Below are 20,127 nucleotides of genomic sequence, written 5' to 3' on the forward strand. Positions count from 1 at the left end.
ATACCAATATCAGAATATTTGTAATGTTAAGGGAAAGACCTGGGCCTGTTTGGCACCCTGAGTCTACCAACAGGCTACATCCTCTAGCTATTTAGAATCTAAACATCAAAAAATCCCTGCACAAACACACCAGAAAGATAGTTTTTCTTACACCTGAGTTTTTAAAACAATGTTTGTTTTAAATGAATACATTATTTAGCTGCGAATTTAAATGACTTTAAGCAACATCAGTGCAACAATGTTAACTACAGAGTAACTCAAGCCGCACTCCAGACCATGAGTGATAATTGTTATTTATCAAATCATTTTCTGGAGATCCTGATTTCTGCTTGGGATCTGAGTGGAATAAGGTGTACCTATAACGCTTGAACTCATCCCTGGGCTTTAGTAAAAACACTTTAAAAGAATTTAGCATTTTTCCCACCTTCAGCCTCACGCACATAAACTGTATGGTTTGCTCTGATAACTTGTATCAGAGAAAAACTTGTAGGGCTTTATTGTGAAATAAATGTGTGAATCTAAACTAGTAGACATAAACTTTTCTTTGAATGTGTATTTTCGTAGTACCTTATCTCAAACATTTTTATTTATTTATTTTAAAAACTTTTATAGCGCGCTCTATTACCACAGGGTATCCTGGCGCGGTGAGTAGTGTGACCTCATAAGTGAACAAATCTGAATCTAGTCTGTTATAGCGGGGCATTAAAAAGATGGGTCTTGAGATCTTTCTTAAAGACAGTGATGGTTGGAGAAGCTCTAAGGTGGAGAGGAAGGGCATTCCAAGCATGAGCTGCCTTAACTGAGATAGATTGGCCTCCCAGGCGTGCATATCTATATCTGGGAACAGTCAATTGGCATTGGTTGGCCGATCGCAGAGCACGATTGGGGATATAAAATGAGAATCGTCTCTGCAAATACATCGGACCTTGACCATGAGCTGCTCTAAAGGCCAGCACAAGAATTTTGAACAAAATGCGGTGTGGTATCGGGAGCCAATGCAGGCTACGCAAGTGGCTCCGCACACTCGTCCTCCTAGGGAGCGAGAAAAGCAGACGTACTGCAGCATTTTGTATCACCTGAAGGCGATGAATCATATACCCAGGCAAGCCGCTAAATAAGGCGTTAGCATAATCGAGCCGAGACAAAATCAGGGCTCGAAGAACAGTTTCCTTAGCAGCCCTGGGGAGGAGAGGGAAAAATCTTCTCAGGGTTTTCAGGGTGCCAAAGCAGATGCCGGTTAATTTTTTTACATGGTCCGAAAACTTCAGGTCCTGGCCGAACCAGACCCCCAAGTTCTTAGCCGGGCCTCCCATTGCACTAGGGCAGGGTAGGTCAGGGGGCCAGATCTGATCCTTGAAGTTAACAGGGAAGGTGCCAAAGAACAAAACCTCCGACTTGTCTTCATTGCACTTAAGCTGGACTTGTGCAAGCAACCGAAAGACTTCTGACAAACAAAGCTGGATAGCTGATGGATCCAACACACCCTTAGGCCAGGTGAAAAGTAGCTGTGTGTCGTCAGCATAGGCCATTATTTTGGCTCCCAGCTGTTCCGCCAAAAAAAGTAGGGGGGTCATATAAACGTTAAACAATAAAGGGCTCAACGTAGACCCCTGCGGGACTCCAGTTGTCAGTCTCTTTGGGGCTGAAGAATGAGGAGGCATCCAGACCTGCTGAGTTCTATCGCTCAGGAACGATATAAGCCAATCGAGGGCCAGTCCAGAAATGCCGACGGCTCCCAGTCTCGCAATAAGCAGGGCATGGGGCACCGTATCGAAGGCAGCAGAGAGGTCCAATAAAATCAGGACCGCTCTGCCGCCCCCGTCCAGGCACTCCCGAACTGCCTCTGAGACCTCGACCAATGCCGTCTCGGTACTGTAAGCTGCCCTGAACCCCGACTGAGCAGGATGTAGGGCGTGAGAGGACTCGATAAAATTATCCAACTGTTTGAAAGCCACCTTCTCACATACTTTAGCCAAAGCTGGCAGCAGTGAGATAGGCCGGTAGCTCGATGGAGTTGATGTATCTAAACCAGCCTTTTTTAACAGCGGGAGCAGCTTTGCCTCCTTCCAGCTTCGCGGAATCAAGGCGGTGGAAAGGGAGAGGTTGACGATCTGGGTCACCTCTTGGGCAATAGTATCCACTATCCCTCCCAAAATCCTGGCAGGACAGGGGTCCGAGGGAGAACCGGACTTTAAAGTCACCAGGATTTGCCGTATGTCAGATTCCGATGCTGGCTGGAAGGCAGCAAACTGGGCCTCTGGACATCGTCTATCAGGCGGAGGGTGAGCAGACGAGGTCAAAAAGGTCTTTTGAGCCGCTTCCAGGTCCAGCTGAATTTTTTTAATTTTGTCCGTAAAATAACAGGACAGTTCTTCACACCAAGGTGCAGATGAAGGAAGCAGAGATTGGGCGGCGCAAGGCGATAAAAAATTTTGGACAATCGAGAAGATCTCTTTACTGTTGTTATCCGCCTTCTCGATTCTGTCTGAGTAGTACCTGCTTTTAGCCGCCTTAATCGCAGCATAATAGTCCTTTTGTACTACCCGTAAAGTCTTCTTATCGGCCGGCAAATAGGCATGTCTCCATGCTCTCTCTAGTTTCTTACAGACCGACTTCTGTTCCCGCAGAGCATGTGTGAACCACGGCTGAGAGGGTCTCGATCGCATCCGACGGAGCCGTTCGCAATCCAAAGATTGAATGCGTCAACCGCCGCCTCCATTTCCGTAGTCGGATCCGGGCGGGTGCGAGAGAGGGACTCAGTTAGTGACCCCAAGTTAATTCGTGGCCTATGTACCAGAGAAGGAATTTTTTCCAAGTCCTTATCTAGCTGCCAGGTGAACTTAATCAAACAATGATCAGACCACGGCATAGGCAAGGGGGGGAACATGCTGATGTCAAAGTTGGTGCAGATCAGATCAAGAACGTGACCTCCCACGTGCGTGGGAGCGTCCACCCATTGAGTAAGGTGGGCCATACTAAAAGTCTCACTGAGACGAGTAGCTACAGTGGTGTTCCCTAAATCCTCATGAATGTTGAAGTCGCCCAGCAAAAGAAAACGGGGAAACCGTAGAGCTCGTGGCACAATTACCTCCTCCAGGGATCCGATAAAGTTACCAACAGAGCCTGGGGGACGGTAAACTAACGTGCCACCTAAGGTAAAATGCGGAGTGAGCTCCAAACAAAAGTGGAGAAGCTCAGCCTCCACCAGCTCATCTAAGTGTTCACAGGTGAGAGTCCAGTGATCCCGATAAATCACCGCCACCCCTCCACCTCTTCCCTGTTGGCGGTCAGCGCGGCAGATCTTAAAACCACGCGGAATAGCCAGCTCAACTACTGGTGCGCAGGAGTCGGTCATCCAAGTCTCGGTAACAAAAAGCAGATCGAAATCATTTTCTGCTAGTAGATCAAAGACCTCCGCCGTGTGGCGCACCAGTGATCTGGCATTGATAAGGGCCGCTTGAAAGCTCTTAATTTTATAGCTAGATTGGGGGGCCAGGGGTTCAGGGCTATTGAATTGGTAGTTGCAACAGGAGCAAACTCTGGACCGACTGTCCAAAACCACCCAAGTATGTGCAAACTCACAAGCAGGGACATTTAAAGTCCTAAGATCTGCAGATGAGTACCGGAGTGCGTCAGGGGGGGCAGGAATTGAAGGAAAACTGCCAGGGGTCATGGCCCTGTGCCCGGCCAGAGCACGGACGGGCACAGACGGGCCCTCCTTTGGCGCTCCTTCGGCGCGCATGCGGCGCGCTCGCTGCGCGCGTCCGCTGCGCGCATGCCTCATCATAGCGTTTAATACGGGCGGGCGAGCAAAAGGCTAGAGCGTCAACCCCGGTGCAATGCGGCCCCGCCTCACTTCCGGGGACCGCTGGGGCCGAACGCTAAGGGCGGAGTCCTAAGTAAAAGCTTCCAAAGTGCTAGGTGCAAGAAGGAAAAACGAAAAAGGGATCAAAAAGGTAGGAAGGGGATATTACTATGGGGGTATAGCAAAGTTCAAACAGTACTAGTTAAAAATACACACACAGTGTCAGCGCTATGAGGATAACCAATGTTAAAAACCAAATAGATAAAAAACGGCGATTAAAGAGCTAAATACAGCAGCAAACAATAGACCTGTGCAGTTTACAAGCGAGCTAAGGGCAAGATCATGCACTCGTGGGTCGGATACTCACAAACATATTGTGAATACTTGTAAGATAAAAATGGAGCGAAACATTTGCCACTCAGAAAAATCCTGTTCTTCTTGGAGGAAGGATTGAGAACAGAGTAAAATCAAATTTTAAACGTATTAGTTTAATAAACAGTAAAGAGATAGAGAAGTATATGTCATGTTCAGATTTATGTACAAATACTGGGACTTCTATGACAGATGAGGAACATTACTAACTAGAAGAATTAATAACATTTGAACAAATGTAAAAACGGAAATGTATTCACTTTTTTAAAAATAACTTTTATTAGTCATTTTATAAAAACATGACAACGAACAGAAAAGCAGTAACTCAACAAGGCGGAGTACAAACGCAGTAGAGCCACTCCTGCCCATGTCAATTGCTGCATTGCAATAATAAAGTACTGTAGGGAAATCAAAGACCTATTCCGTCCTCATGGTTAATATCACACAGCAAATGCATTCAGTTCTTCACACCCCGACCCAGCCTTACCCCACACTGCTGTGGTCATCATTCACTACCCGTGGAATTGTCCCCCCACCTCTTCTCTCTACTGGTCCTAAAACCTTTGACATAGCAACCCCAAGCTTCTAAGTCAACTGGAAGTTTGGCATCAGGTCTAACACAATGTATTCACTCCCATGATAAATATCATACCAAATGATCAATAAAATGCAAGGCGCCCGGTTCCAGGAAAGCATGAGGCAGATCTGCTGTAAAACAGATTTTTAATGAAGGTATTAGAATAATAGATAGTCTTCTTTTGTTAATTCAAAATAGCTTGCTTGTGTAATTGCACCAGTTTTATTTTTATGTATGCATGAATACCAAGCAGCAGTGCATTTGGTATTCAAAACGTTGTTCTTTTCTTTCCTTCAAGTTATTTATCCCTGAGGAGAAATCTCTTCCTTTACACAAATTTTGGCGGTATTTCCTCCTCGTTCCCATTCCAAATACAGATTCCTAATGCCCTTTCGGGGTTCAAATTAGGAACATGTATGTAGTTTATACATGTTCTCATCTAAAACTGCCCAGTCCCTTTGAGATTTAATCATACATTTACAATACTGGTATAATTATACTTATGAGTAAGTAAATCCTGAAATGGGTGTAATTTTTTTTTTTTAATATAGTATCAATTTACACTGGTGTAATGCCATTTGCTCTCTTACGTTTAACTTAACTGTGCAAATAGCATTGTAAAGTATTCTCTTTGTTGTTAGCTGAAGCCACAGTATGGAGAAAACCCTCCGTAATCCTGTGGACCTCAGTACAGGCCATGTATTTATCACCCATTCCCTCTTGTCCTGTTGGGCATATCTTGATGTGCCTATAAGGTTCTGGGCACAGCCCTTTGGGCAGGTACTTTCACCATACATAGTTTGAAAAGGCATAGGCCTGTCATTCATCAGGATAGTGGCTGAACACCTGTTTTCCTAGAAGACCCTTGGTTCGTCCTTCACCATGTCCAGCAGACTCAGAACACAGGGTGTGGAATTCAGGTCCTGCATTCACCTGCTCAACTCCCAATAGAGGTTTGAGTGATGTCATTGATTTATATATATGATATGATATGTGAAGTCACCTTTCTGATGTCTTCTATGACATTTGACATTATGAGCAATGCATAGCGGGAGAAAGTTAAGGTTATATAGTCACTTTACTTTCAGAATTTCAAGAGCTTTTACACCGCATCATTTATTTATTTTATTTAAAGGGTTTTATATAGCGTTGGGGAGACCCGAGGGTATCGGAACGCTTTACCACATTGTCAAAGGAAGTATCAGACAGCAATGAAAGTAAATAACTGTCTAGAATCAAGGTTTGATCTTGAAAGAAAACAAAACAGATATACGTAGATCTGAGTAGATATTCCCATTATGCGCTAGGCGTTACCATCCAGAGGGCTAAAGTGCCGGTTGAGGAGGAGTTCTTTTAGTTTTCTCTAAAAACTCGAGGGATTAGTCCTAAAATATACGGGGAGAGAGTTCCAGATTTTGGGGGAATTGCCGAAAAACAGCGAGCCAGGGCTTTTTGTTTGTTTTTGGGAGGGATGAGAAGCAGGGTGTTGATGCTTCTTAAATTTGTCGTCTGGCCTACCTTTGTGAGTTTGGGTGGAACTTTTTTTGAGTACAATGGTGCGGGGCTCCCTGTAGATTGTAAAGAGTGTAGGTGAGAGGTCTGACCCTTGGGGGACACCCCGGGCTATAGCAGAAGTATCTGGAGAGGAGTTGTTTATTTTTATTTGTTGAGAGCTTTTATGTACAAATTATGTGAACTAGTGCAGTACTAAGCCATCTGCCCCAATCTGTTTGGAGGTAGTTTAGAAAAAGCTTGTGACTGACTGTGTGGAAGGTCAATGATAGGTATGAGGATGAGCAGGCAGCATTGGTCTGCATCCAGAGATTTGTGTGGATCATCTGCTGTTTCTGTACTGCATCCATTTCTAAAACCCGATTGATGCGAGTCAAAGAGATTGCTAGTATCAATGTGTTGGTTGAGTTTGATGAGGACACATTTCTCAAGAATCTTTCCTGGGAAAGGAAGGTTGGAGACGGGCCTGAACCTGTTGAGGTCATCCAGGTATGCGTCAACAAATGTCACTGTACTTCGGCCTAGCTCAATGTGACCTCCCAAGTGGTCCGTAAAAGTACATTAATTACCGTAAGTGTGCTGTCCATATTGCAAATATGAAACCACAAATATATATATTTTTAAGTAATAGCGTCTACACAGCATATAGTGTAAAGGAGTTTATTACCTTCATTGAAGTTAATATACAGTGAAGATGGTGGATAAATTGCAGAGGTTGATGCTAGTTGTTGTTTGGTAGTTTGGTTTGTTGAGTGATTTTGCTGTGTATGTTTTTGCATTTGTCTTAATGTGGAGCTGTGCTGTTTTTATATTGTGGTGGCAGTAATGTATTGTGTTGTAGTTCCCTAGTTTGTTGATGTGGTGTTAAGCTGTGTTGTTTCTTTTGGGGGCGGGGTGGATTTGGATGTCATTACTTCCACATTAAAAATAATGTGGTCTTCGTAATTTCCTTTTGTCCCCGAACTAGGAAATTTGGAAACATTTGATGTCGGGAGGTGTTTTGAAAAAATACATCTCTTGTAATTAAGCTAGGCAAATGGCACAACTTATGTTGTAGTATTCCAGTGTTTGAAATGGTTGATTGAGTTCTCATTTAATCTTCATCCACATCATTAAGAACAGTTTGAATTCTGTCTTGCAGTCTCCTGACGGGGAAGTGTTAGAAGCTGTGGGCTATGCCTTGTCGCAGCTACTCCAGGCCAAGGAAGCGTCTGAGAAGATTGTACCGTAAGAAACCAATCACTTATTGGGTTAGAGGAAGATGGTTAATCATGTATTGCCGGATCTTGTCCATTTGTTTGGAGCTATAATACACTGACTTTTTTCACTATTTGTCTACTGTTCCAAAATTTTTGTGCCAGACAAAATTCACCTTTCACAAGAGTGTTGGACGTCACCCTCCCCGAGAACACTTTAAAAAATGGTGACAAAAACAAGAGTTTTGTGAATTTCAGCCAGTTGTGAAAATCTGTTTGTGCAGAGTCACATTGCCCATTGCTCTACTGTTCATAGCATCTTCACTTCTGTTTTCCATCCTGTTCCTTTTATGCAAATGATTGAAGCACTTCATGGAAGAAGCAGGATAAGCAAATCAAATGTTCAACGAAATCTCACAATCTCATGCTTCTGACAATGGAGCTAGTCAACTCACAGCAGTGGTACTGCTCAGTTACATAATAAATCCCAGGGTCAAGTAGTTTACATATTGCACTTTATGTACATTCTGAGGGTTCAAACAGTATTGATAATATCACAACAGCTTTATCAGTATGTATGCTAAATGCCTCCACACAGGTAATGAAATTGCAACTGTAGCCGGAATAGCCTCTGAATTACCCACGAACCAAAAAGCAGCAGTAAATCTCCCAAGCGCTGCATGGATTATCATTCAAATGGCAGCTTTAAATATACTTTCAAAATGTAGTCCTTTTGTTTGAAACATCAGCTTGCCACTTTGTGGAAACAGACATTTCACCATAAAATGCGCAGTTTCGTTTTCGATGAATAAACTCTGTTGTGCCAAACAGAAGCTTGCCATTTCCACAAGCAAATATTTATTTTGTAGCTAAATATGAGAATTTCATTTTTTGTAACCATGTTTCTGTTACCCAAACATCAGTGTGTTATTTTCACCAGGTACTCGCATATGCTACTGTAAGACAGATTCTGTCTATTATGAGCATTTGCTGTCCGGCTACCAGGGATGTACATTAATGGTAGAGATGTTCAGTACCATAATGCAGAAATAGCCAGAATAATGTCAAGAATGGAAACGGTCAGTTAAATGCAGTCTGCTGGTATTTCTGCGTTTTCCTAAATTTTGTTAAGAATCATCACAAAATCGCAGGTTTAAGCCTTAGTTTGGCTACTCAAGATAGTCATAACATTGGCATAAATGCCACAGTATGGAATGAATGGCTCACTGAAAGAACAGGGATAGTGAGAATGTCGCCACACTGATGGGTCATCATTATGTCAGAGTTAGCTATCATGTTGTTAGAGATGTCTGTAAATATGCCAGCAATTGGCTCATAGACTATTATGTTGGGTTTAGCCAGAGCGTCCCTAAAAATTCATAACGGAAAGGATTAATTAGTTACTAGGTCATGTCCTGGCCACGATGTTACGAAGGGGCCATTGTTATGTAGGGGGGTAGCCAACGTGTTCCCATTGGTTTCTTTATTTTTTTCAACATTTCCACCTGTTTTATCTATATTTATTATGTGTTCAGTAAAATAAAAAACACAAAGTTGTACCTGGCATATTTTCCCAATTATATCACCAATATGTAAACACTCTTATTTGTTACATGTCAGTTTTTAGCACTGTAACCAACCAGACATTGATGAAACAGATCATATACATCTGAACATTAACATTGCACACAAATTCACCTGTGCAGGTATTTGATGAATTGTATGCCATTTTAAGCTCCAATGCTGCCAATCAGTACAAACTCAATCAATTGCCACGCTCTGTATTTTACCTTTTTTTAAAACAATATCAGAAAGGAAAATTCAGAGTTTTCCATCTGCATTTCTTTGAAAAATTAGTAAAAACGACCTTTGTATAATATTGCTTGAATGCCACTATCACAAAAAAGGGTTAAAATGACTGGTACACATTTCTTTCATGATCTGAGACTTTGTTTACACCCCTCATCTACCTTCATGGTGTTACTGTTAGATATTGTTGAATAATTTGATTGAATTTAAAAGCCTAAAGTACTCTTGATCTTAGACACTCACGTATGTATACAAGGAATCGAGTGAGGGAGTCTGGATACTAGAGGTGACGATATTTTTGATAATTTGATAAGATAGTAGATAAAAAGCCTTCTCCGGATCAGGGTTGATATTAACCTCCAGAATAGTTAAAGTAATTTGCACCTCACAGAATCAAAACTGTCAATAAGACAGGTAACATATCCAGTAAAATAGGCCTAGGTGAAAGAAACAGGTTAGTGTTAGATTCCTTACCTTAGAATATCCCCAGGCGTCAGACTGGACCCGGAAAGTTTTCGTCAGCAATAACCCTGCGCGTCGGTAGGTGTCGTCTGCGGCTCCGCGTCCGTCGTCTGTGTCGTGATCGCCAGGATGACGTCGTTGGAGTACTTAGATACCGCCCTCGCGCGCTGACGTCAGTTCTTCTTTTTTCTGCGCCAGCAAGTGCAGATCCGGGAAGAGCAGTACTTCTAGTCATTTTTTGACTTGTTTTGGATCTCTTTTCGAGTCGACTTCGACTCCTGGTGCCGTAGGAATGCCTGGTTCCAAGCTGTGCGACAACTGTCACCGCCTGATGTCGGTAACCGACCACCACCCTCGGTGTCTCTACTGCCTTTGGGCCGACCACGACGACAAGTCGTGCCCGACTGCCGGGCCTTCACCTCGAAAGCTAGGCGGGAGCGGTCCTGTAAGCTACTCGACCCCGGCAGTCGGCTCTGCGCCACTCAAGGTCCCGGTCAAGGAGGAAGTCGAGGGACTGGGTCGCGGAGCCGCAGTCGAGCCATCACCACTCGTCGGGCTCCGGTAAGTCGAGGCAGTCTAAAAAGAAGTCGAAGAAGCGACATAGCTCTTCCGACTCCCCTCGCAGCACGCGCGACGCGGCTGAGGGTTCGGTGACTCCTCCCACGCAGCTCCGCCGGAGCCGCAGGCGTCGCATCTGGCCACATACCCTCCGGTCCCTGGGCTGCATGCGACGCCGGATTTTTCGGTGAATGTCCAGGCCACGCTCATGGACATGCCCTTCGATGGCCGTCGCCTTTTTGGCGACAAATCAGACAGTGCGCTTGAGCGTTTCAAGGACTCCAGGGCTACGGCCAAGTCCTTGGGCCTGTCGGGCCAGAGCCAGCAAACTTCTGCTTTTCGCCCCTTTCGTGGTCAAGGAAGGGGTGCGCCCACACATCCAGCGAGCCACAGGCCTCAGAACAAACCTCAACGCAGTCGCGGTAACGGCCGTGGCGGTACCGGGGGACAACGGCAAGGTCAGTCTGCATCCACTCCTGCAGCATCTGCCTCAAAGCCTTCCTAGTCCGAGCTTTCAGGCCCATTCGATGCCCGGGGGGGCAGGGTCCGCCATCACCCCCTCCACTGGCGCTCCATCACGTCGGGACAGGTGGGTGCTGCAAATCGTTGGAAGGGGCTCCTCCCTCCCCTTCAAGGCAACCCCTCCAGCAATGCCACCGCAGTACCACCGCATGTCCGAGGATCACTTGAAACTTCTGCTGGAGGAAGTTATGGCCCTCTTGGCCAAAGGGGCCATCGAGTGCATTCCTGGGCCAGAAGTAGGACGTGGTTGCTACTCCCGCTACTTTCTGGTACCCAAAAGGGCAAAAGAGGCCTACGCCCTATCTTGGACCTCCGGAGCGTCAACGGCGTCCTCCGGAAGGAGAAGTTCAAGATGCTGACTTTAGCTCAGGTCCTGGCTGCCCTAGACCCTGGAGACTGGATGGTAGCGTTGGACTTGCAGGACGCATATTTCCACTTCCCCGTCCTGCTGGCCCACCGGCACCACCTGCGGTTCACGGTAGGCCACAAGCACTTTCAGTTTACCGTGCTCCCCTTCGGCCTCACCAGGGTGTTCACGAAAGTGATGGCGGTGGTCGCAGCTCATGTGCGCAGTTCAGGGGTTCCCCTATCTTGACGACTGGTTGTTGAAGGCGAGGCTCGCCCCAGACAGTCGTCTCCCACCTCCAGACTACGGCCGACCTCCTGCACTCGCTGGGGTTCTCCATCATGGTGCCGAAGTCACACATGTGCCCCTCTCAGAAGCTCCTTTTCATCGGAGCGGTTCTGGACTCGGCGCAGTTTCGGGTTTATCCACCCGCGGGTTTGGGATATTCAGGCTCTGATTCCGATCTTTCAGCCTTTATCCCGAGTTTCGGTCAGGTTGACGCTGCGGCTCCTGGGGCTGATGGCCTCCTGCATCCTACTGGTGCATCACGCTAGGTGGCGGATGCGGGCTCTGCAGTGGGACCTGAAATTTCAGTGGGCACAGCATGAGGGCAACCTGTCCAACCATGTCCTGATCTTGGAGGGCACTGCGAGTCAGTTGCAGTGGTTGCTCACGAACCGCGATTGGGTCAGCGGCAGATCTCTCTCCCTACCCCAACCGGAGCACAAAGTAGTGACAGATGCGTCCCTCCTGGGTTGGGGGGCCACATCAGAGAGGTGGTGATCAGAGGCCTCTGGTCTCCGGCAGACTCCCGGCTCCATATCAACCTTCTGGAGCTACGGGCGAACCGACTTGTACTGAAGGTATTCCTTCCCTCTGTCCGGAGAAGTGTAGTGCAGGTGTTCACGGACAACACCACCGCCATGTGGTACTGCAACAAACAGGGCGGGTGGGGTCGTGGACCCTTTGTCAGGCTCGGCTCCTCTGGACATGGCTGGAACACCAGGGCGTCACCCTGGGGGTTCAACACCTGGAAGATTCCCTGAACGCCAGGGCGGACGAACTCAGCTGCCGTTGCATGATGGATCATGAATTGCGTCTGAACTCAGTTGTAGCGCAAGGTCTCTTTCAGCAGTGGGGAGAGCCTTGGTTAGATCTGTTCGCCACCGAAGAGAACGCGCAATGTTATCAGTTCTGCTCTTTGGAATTTCCAAGGCGGCACTCGCTCGGAGACGCTTTTCATCGCGAGTGGAGCTGCGGTCTGTTGTACGCCTTGCCGCCTAAACCACTTCTGCCCAGAGTGCTGGAGAAGATCAGGCGAGACCTGGCCCAAGTCATCCTTGTGGCCCCGGACTGGGTACGAAGAAACTGGTATCCCGAGCTACTCGGCATGTCAGTCGATCCCCCGATTCGTCTGCCTGTACAGGAGGACCTTCTGTCACAGCAGCAGGGGACGGTCCTCCACCCGAACCTGTCCACTCTCCACCTACATGCGTGGAGATTGAGCGGCAACAGATGAGGCCATTTGACTTGCCTCCTGAAGTCTGTGATGTGATTCTGGCAGCCAGGCGTCCCTCCACAAAAACAGTATACGCCTGCAGGTGTAACAAATTTGTGGCTTGGTGCACAGCAAAGGCTGTGGATCCACTTTCCGCCCCCCTTTCAGAGGTTCTCCTCTTCCTTCTTTCGCTTGCCCAGCAGGCCTCTGCTCTGGGCACTAGCAAAGGCTATCTCTCGGCCATTTCCACCTTCTTAAGGCTTCCTGATCAGCCTTCTCTTTTCAAGCCCCCTGTTGTCAGTAGATTCTTGAAAGGCATCACACACATGTTCCCTCCTGTTCCCTTCGTGATGCCTCAGTGGGACTTGAACCTTGTACTGACTTATCTGATGTGCGCTCCCTTTGAGCCACTGCATAACTGTCCTCTTCGTCTTCTGACTCTTAAAACTGCATTCCTGGTTGCCATCATCTCTACTAGGAGAATGAGTGAGCGCCAGGCTCTGTCTTCTAAGCCTCCTTTCCTCTCTGTCCATTCGGACAAAGTTGTTCTGAGGACTCGTCCTTCTTTCCCGCCCCAGGTGGTCACAGCCTTTCATATCGGGCAGTCCATCACCTTGCCACCTTCTTTCCGCCTCCGCATCCCTCAAAAGAGGAAGAGAGGCTCCACCGTCTGGACCCAAAACATGCGCTCTCATTTTATCTAGACCGCACACGCCAGTTCCGGGTGGACGACCAGCTCTTTGTTGGTTACGTGGGCGCTAAGAAGGGACGGGCGATGCACAAGCAAACCATCTCTCGGTGGGTCATTTTGTGCATCAAGGTCTGTTATTTCTTGGCAAAAAAAGGAGCCCCCGGTGGGGCTGCGTGCCCATTCCACTCTGGCCACAGTGGCTACTACTGCCCTTGGTCGGGGAGTCCCCTTGCAGGACATCTGTCAGGCAGCTACGTGGGCCTCGCTGCACACGTTTGCTAAGCACTACTGCCTGGACAACCAAGTCCGGAGAGATGGCTTTTTCGGCCGTTCCGTTCTCCAGGACTTTCTGGTGTAATCTTGGTTCACAGACCCACCACCGGGGTTGGTATTGCTGGGGTATCTATTCTAAGGTAAGGAATCTAACACTAACCTGTTTCTTTCAGATGCACAAGTTACTTACCTTCGGTAACAATATATCTGTAAGAACCAGTAGTTAGTGTTAGATTCCTTACCGCCCCACCCATCCTCCCTGTTCTGCGAACCGATATCTAGGGTTAAGTATCTCCCTTTGAAGGCCCTAGTTTCATGGCACCAGTGTCGGTTTCTTGCATGGCTCTGCGTTCCTGGCGTGGAAAGCTATGTACAGAACTGACATCAGCACGCGAGGGCGGTGTCGAAGTACTCCGACTACGTCATCCCGGCGATCACGATGCCGACGACTGACGCGGAACTGCAGACGACGCCTACCGAGACGCAGGGGTACTGCTGACGAAAACTTTCCGGATCCAGTCTGACGCCTGGGGATATTCTAAGGTAAGGAATCTAACACTAACTACCGTTTCTAACAGATGTATCGTTACCGAAGGTAAGTAACTTGTGCCATTGAAACAGTGTACTAGTGAAGGTTTATTAAAAGATTCAGAATTCATTACAGAAGACACAAATATCGTTAGACAGTCGATATAAGGGAATTAGCATATAGCTCAGTCAATTGTAGCATAAAGTCTGACAAATTATTATAAGTCTTATGCATGAGGTAGACGGATATAGGTCTATTCTATAAGAATCAAGAGGTTTACTCACATAGCAAGTCAAGCCCAACAAGACAAGCTCACTAAGTCAGGACAAGTAGCCAAGACATTCTCATCTCCAGTGAGCCATATTTATAAGAAAATACACAATGAAAAATCCACTGTCATCATGAGGTGAGTAAAATGTTACATAGGCTCAGCAAATCAAAATACAGGTACAGGATATAATGCAGCCTCACCTGACGCCATTCCCTAAATGAATAATAATTAGTCACGTTTTGACCTAACGTTCTCGCATGTGACAGTACGAATCTGGTTTCACACAAAATAATTACTGGCTTATGCAGTAATTGGCTACACTGAATTACAGGCACAAAAAGACTTTTATTATGTTGGGGGGCTTCCATTGGAGTTCACCAAGAGCAACACATCATCTCAAAGCATTGTATTTTATTTGGGCACATTTTAGTTGCATGCGGAGAGAGAAATGAAAACACAGTCCCATTTTAAAACCAAGACGGAGTTGGGCCTAGTTTATGCTTTCTTTGACCAAATTTAAGAAAGCATGATTCTGTATTGTTTTTTATTGCAAAACATGTCTGACTTTAAGCAAGCATTAGTTATTAATCATAACAGTGCCTAATTAGACGTTTAACGGAAAAATAAATAAATAAATAACGGTGCTCTGCATTGGCTTTAATTCTCAACACCGGCACTTATGACAGTTAACCACATGGTGGCGCTGTTTCCCTACTATCGATGTGGGCGCACCAGTAAAGTGTTTAATTTTACATGCATTAAACATTTAAAAATACGTACCACCCAAGCCATTCCAGGTAATCTGGAATAATCCAAATCGTTAAACTCTTAGGAGTGTGATTGTTAGCAGTTGGGTTGGTACTTGCATTGGCAGCACTGGTAGGGGCAGGGGCAATCAGTGGTGCAACCGCCTCCTACGAAGGGACTTGGCACTTATTTTGTTTTTTGTGGGCTTTTTTCTTTTTAATGAATTACTGATTAAATATCTCTTGTGCTGGCATTGGGAGAAAATAACTGGCATGTGTTAACAAACCTTTATGAAGAGCCTGGCATGAGTTTGAATTTAGAAGGCGATTAAGAGGGACGAGTCACAAATCTTGGAGTCGTTTGTATACGCAGAAAGCAATTAGGTTTGTTTTGATTTGAATGAAGTTAATGGGAAACCATGTGCACACTGAGAAGCAGTTTGTGAATCAGGCTTCCAGTGGTGGGGATCGGGTGGGGGAGGGGATGAGGAGAGAGATGGAGGTCTAAAAATTGTGAAGTAAGTGTATAATTTATGTAGAGGATATGCTGAATATGTGGGGGTTTAGTGGGCATTTGATGGTGCCTACAAGGACAGAATGTAACTTGCAACTATGATCCTCCAGTAACACTCTTACCCACTGGATACCACATTTCAATAAATAATGCCTCTGGTGTTTGCAGGTTAGTTCTGGACTCTGGCCTCCTCCAGCATGTTCTGCGCTTGATGCAGCCTAACTTGGAGCTGGGATTGGGAGCAGCTGTAGAGTTTGCCTGGTGTCTTCATTATATCATTTGCAGGTAAATTGTTTTTAAATTAGTAGATGTATAGGTTATACGAACCGGGCCATTGCTTTCTGTTTGTGAATGTGTCTATTCTGCTTAGTGAGTTATACAGGGACTAACACGTAATATAAGGCATGCCGTGCCCAACATATGTCGAATTCATAAATATTAGAAAAAAAGCTGTATTCCTATTTAAAGTAGAGTTAAGTACAACCTGGCCTAATTTTAATATTAGGGCCAAAACAATCCCGGGTTGCTTTTGTTCTGGTTCAGGGAGCACCTGGCTTGGCAGTTCAGGCTAGACTGTTCCCATGAGGAGCAGGGTCAAGACTGATTTGCATGTGGCTGGGTCTGAATTGAGGTGGTGAAGTGAGCAAAAGGACAATGGGTTTGAGTGCTGTCCCCGAGCTACTGCCAGTGGTTAGACTTATTGCATCAGCCTCTCATCATGTTTGTGTGCTAATTTCAATACTGTACTTTTATTCTCCAACATGGTATAGTATATGGTATATCAATCAATTAGTACTTGTAAAGGCTAATGGAAGGTCGAGCAGCTGCTCAGGTATCCTAGTCACGTGTTGTGGCAGACTTTGTAGGCGAACCTGAGCAGCGTAAAGTGACATCTCTTCTTGACTGGGAGCCAGTGCAGGCTACGAAGGTGGGGCGTGATGTGGGGTCGTTTGGCAGGTCAAGGATGATTCTTGCTGCTGCATTCTGGATTGTTCGGAGGCACTTGAGGAGGAGGGTGGTGGTTCCGGCGTAGAGGACGTTACCGTAGTCAGGTCAACTGGTGATGAGGGCTTGAGTGACTGTTTTTCTGGTGTCGCTTGGGATTTATCTGAAGACTTTACAGAGCATTCAGAGGGTGTATATATATATATCATCTCGAAAGAAAAAGCTGTCGATAAAATCGAGATTATCCCTTGCGACTGGTCGGATCATCACATAATTACCTTCCAAATACCCCACTTAAAAACAAAAACCTCCTCGCAATCAATAAAACCCAGAACGTGGGTTTGTGACCTCAGAGGGCTCAACATGGAAAATCTCTCAGCACGCTGTGAAAAGAACTGCAACCTCCTAATAACCTGGTAGACGTCAGTGACCTAACGCAACACTACAATAATACGAAGACGAGCATAATAGAGGACATAGCCCCTTTAAAACTCAAAGGATCCCAGACAAAGATTAAAAAACCTGGTTTAACGGATCCCTCAACGAAGAAAGACAATCACTCAGACTCACAGAGCGAAAATGGAATAACCACCCTTCTTCACCCCATCTAATCCAACGAACAAAAGCCAGAAAGGCATACAATAAAAGCATACTTAACTCCAAAAAAAAAGAACTAGATAATGCAAAAAACAGACCGATGAAACTCTTCAAACTGCTAAAAGATCAATCCAACAAAATGTCCAAATCTGCACCAACAGCTACAAAATCGACAGATAGATAGATGGAGCTCACAAATGCAGCTGAGGACCCCTTGCTCACAAAGAGCACCCCAACTAAGCCGCGACATCAACCAGCTCTGGAAATGCCGAAAAATAATGCTAGATGGTCTGAATTCAAGCCGCACATTGACAGTGATAGTGCAAAGATTATCTCAGCAATAAAACCAAACAATCACTTCAGTGATCCCCTACCTGCAAATTGTTGTTCTACAATCAACCATCTGCTCATCCCCTCATGGACAAAGATTATCAATGCTTCGCTATTGCAAGGTTCATTACCGGACTGCCTAAAAACAGGGACAAGTCACTCCAATCTTTAAAAAAAAAAAAACAACAGTTAATCCCTCAGACCTCAACAACTTTAGACCAGTAACAAACATTCCCATGCTAGCCAAAGTCTTGGAAAAATGTGTTCATCAACAACTGAGCCAACATATCTCTTAGTTCAAACTGCTGAATGACTTCCAATCTGGATTCAGACCAAGCCACAGCACTGAAACAGCAATTCTACACATCGTGGACGACGCTCTGCTTGCTCTTGACCGCAATGAAACCTGTCTCCTAATCCTGCTTGACCTCTTATCGGCATTCGACACGGTAAACCATCCCAAATTACTGAAACGCCTAAAAAAAAAGGATGGGCCTAGAGCAGGGGTCTTCAAAGTGTGGGACGCGACCCCCAGGGGGGCCGTAGAGTGATGGAACAGGGGTCGTGCAATCCTGGTTACACTTCTGCCCAGGCCCCGTGGGACTACAAGGGATTCAGCACTCCTCCTCCCCCGTCGTCTGTCTCAACTCGAGCTGCTGTAGGCTCCGCTGAGCTCTGTCTGCAGTCTTATCTCCAGCACAGCACAGCATGCCTGAGTTTTTCACAGGTCTTTAAAGACCATTTGCATATTTACATACCTTTTGTAAACTGGTTACCGAGGCTGTTTTTCTTTCTAGTTCCAGTACCCCCTAGGCCCCCACTCTGCCTATTCCTTACATTTGTATTTCACATTTACTGCAGTAGTGTGAGAATGCATTTCAAGAAAAGAAGTATAACGTAGGGTTACCCAAAGAAAAATACCAGTCATTTGATGTTTAAAGAGCCTGCAAAGGCCTCCTCTTGACACTAAATAGGATTATAAATAAAATCATATGCATTCATTTGTAATGTGACTTTTCTTTCTTTGTTCCCTTTAAATATCAGTCATGGGGCAGCCCGAGAACACAATTAAAAGTGCTTTCTATTGATATTTGCTGTTCCAAGTACACACAGGTGAGTGCTGAAATATACAGTTTTAGGTGACTGCTTATTTTTGTACCGTCTGGGACATCAAAATAATGAGCTGACAGCCCTAACCATAAGACTGGAAGTGTGTTGCAGGATCAGCATATTATTTATTTCCTCCACCCTCGATCCCTGATTAATGCCATAATAGCAATAGTTTAACTTACATCTTAAACCCTACGCCGCTGTCAATAACATGCTTAGTTACTTCAAGTGTCTGGGGAATTCACCCTGCATACAAAGAACTCACTTCTCATTCTTGCACTTCACTTTCACGCTCACCCTGCACTCACAGCGATCACAATGCACTCACACTGATCACCATGCACTCACACTGATCACCATGCACTCACATCATTCACCCTCTCACCCTGCACTCACAGTGATCACTCTGCACTCACAATGCACTTGGGCTGTTCACCCTATACTTCACCCTGCAGTCACACTACTCATCTGCACTCATGCGACACCTCCTTCACTTGTCCCCCTCACTGCTCCATTTGTAACTCACTCAAACAAGCCCATCATTAACCATGCATTCATTCGTCCCACTCTGCACTTACATCCGCACCCAAATTCATATGGTCACCTCACGCACCCTGCAGTCACTGCTCTTTCCCTACTCTCACACTGTTGCATCACTCACCGTGCACTCACATGGGCACTCTTGTCATCCATAGAGTGCCTGCTATAAAGAACATTTACTATACAGATCACAGAACTGAGAGTGAGTAAACTCTGAGTAGCGCTATCATTCTTTATTATGTTTGTCAGAAAGGTGCTACAGAGAGATGAGGCCCATTGTTGGTGAGCGGTAGTGAGGAAATTTATGGAGAAAGAGAAACTGAGTGAGGGGGCACAAAAAAAGACTGTTGCACGTGTGCGACCAATGCTAGGGCCTGCCTGGGCATGTAGGCCCCTGCGAAGTTTGGGTCTAGTGGCTCCCCTGCTTCTGCCTATTATTATTATTTACATTTGTAGTGTGCTACTGTTACCAAAGGAGTCCTATAGCCATCTGCTGCCTGAAGGCAAATGAGAAACACACAGAAGGGGAAGGAGAACCAGCCAAAGGGGGTGACCTACAGAGCATAGAGCCAGGTTTTTATATCTTCCTAAAGGATAATAGATTCTTGGTGGAGCGAAGCAAAGGAGGGTGAACATTTCATAACTGTGCAGCCTGCACCAAAACAGCAAGACAGACAGTTTGTGCCTTCCTGAATTAGGGAACAATAAGCAGAGTGGCACATGCCGAGAGGAGCATACGGGTCCCACCCTTGTGCTCGATGAGAGGATGAGAAAGGACAGCAAGGGAGTGAGAGAATTCGATTGAAGAGGTCAAGGATGAGGAGAAATGTGAAGTGCGGAAGGAAAGTGCGGACATGCAAGAAGTGAGTGTGAGCAAAAGTTGAGGTCACAGAGGAGGGCTACTGTTAACCTGTGCGAGAAGAT

General features: G+C 45.9%; 1 protein-coding gene across 3 annotated transcripts in view; it reads left to right on the forward strand.

Moving 5' to 3' along the window:
• TMCO6 (transmembrane and coiled-coil domains 6) overlaps nucleotides 1-20,127 on the forward strand; it is a 197,664-nt gene that overhangs the window by 40,492 nt on the left and 137,045 nt on the right. For all 3 annotated transcript variants that reach the window (XM_078653435.1, XM_078653437.1, XM_078653436.1), the window contains 2 exons: nucleotides 7,408-7,493; nucleotides 15,850-15,966. In XM_078653435.1, the coding sequence (XP_078509561.1) occupies nucleotides 7,408-7,493; nucleotides 15,850-15,966 (203 nt within the window). The remainder of the gene's footprint in view (nucleotides 1-7,407; nucleotides 7,494-15,849; nucleotides 15,967-20,127) is intronic.

Source organism: Lissotriton helveticus, chromosome 7, assembly GCF_964261635.1.
Source record: "Lissotriton helveticus chromosome 7, aLisHel1.1, whole genome shotgun sequence".
NCBI lineage: Eukaryota > Metazoa > Chordata > Amphibia > Caudata > Salamandridae > Lissotriton > Lissotriton helveticus.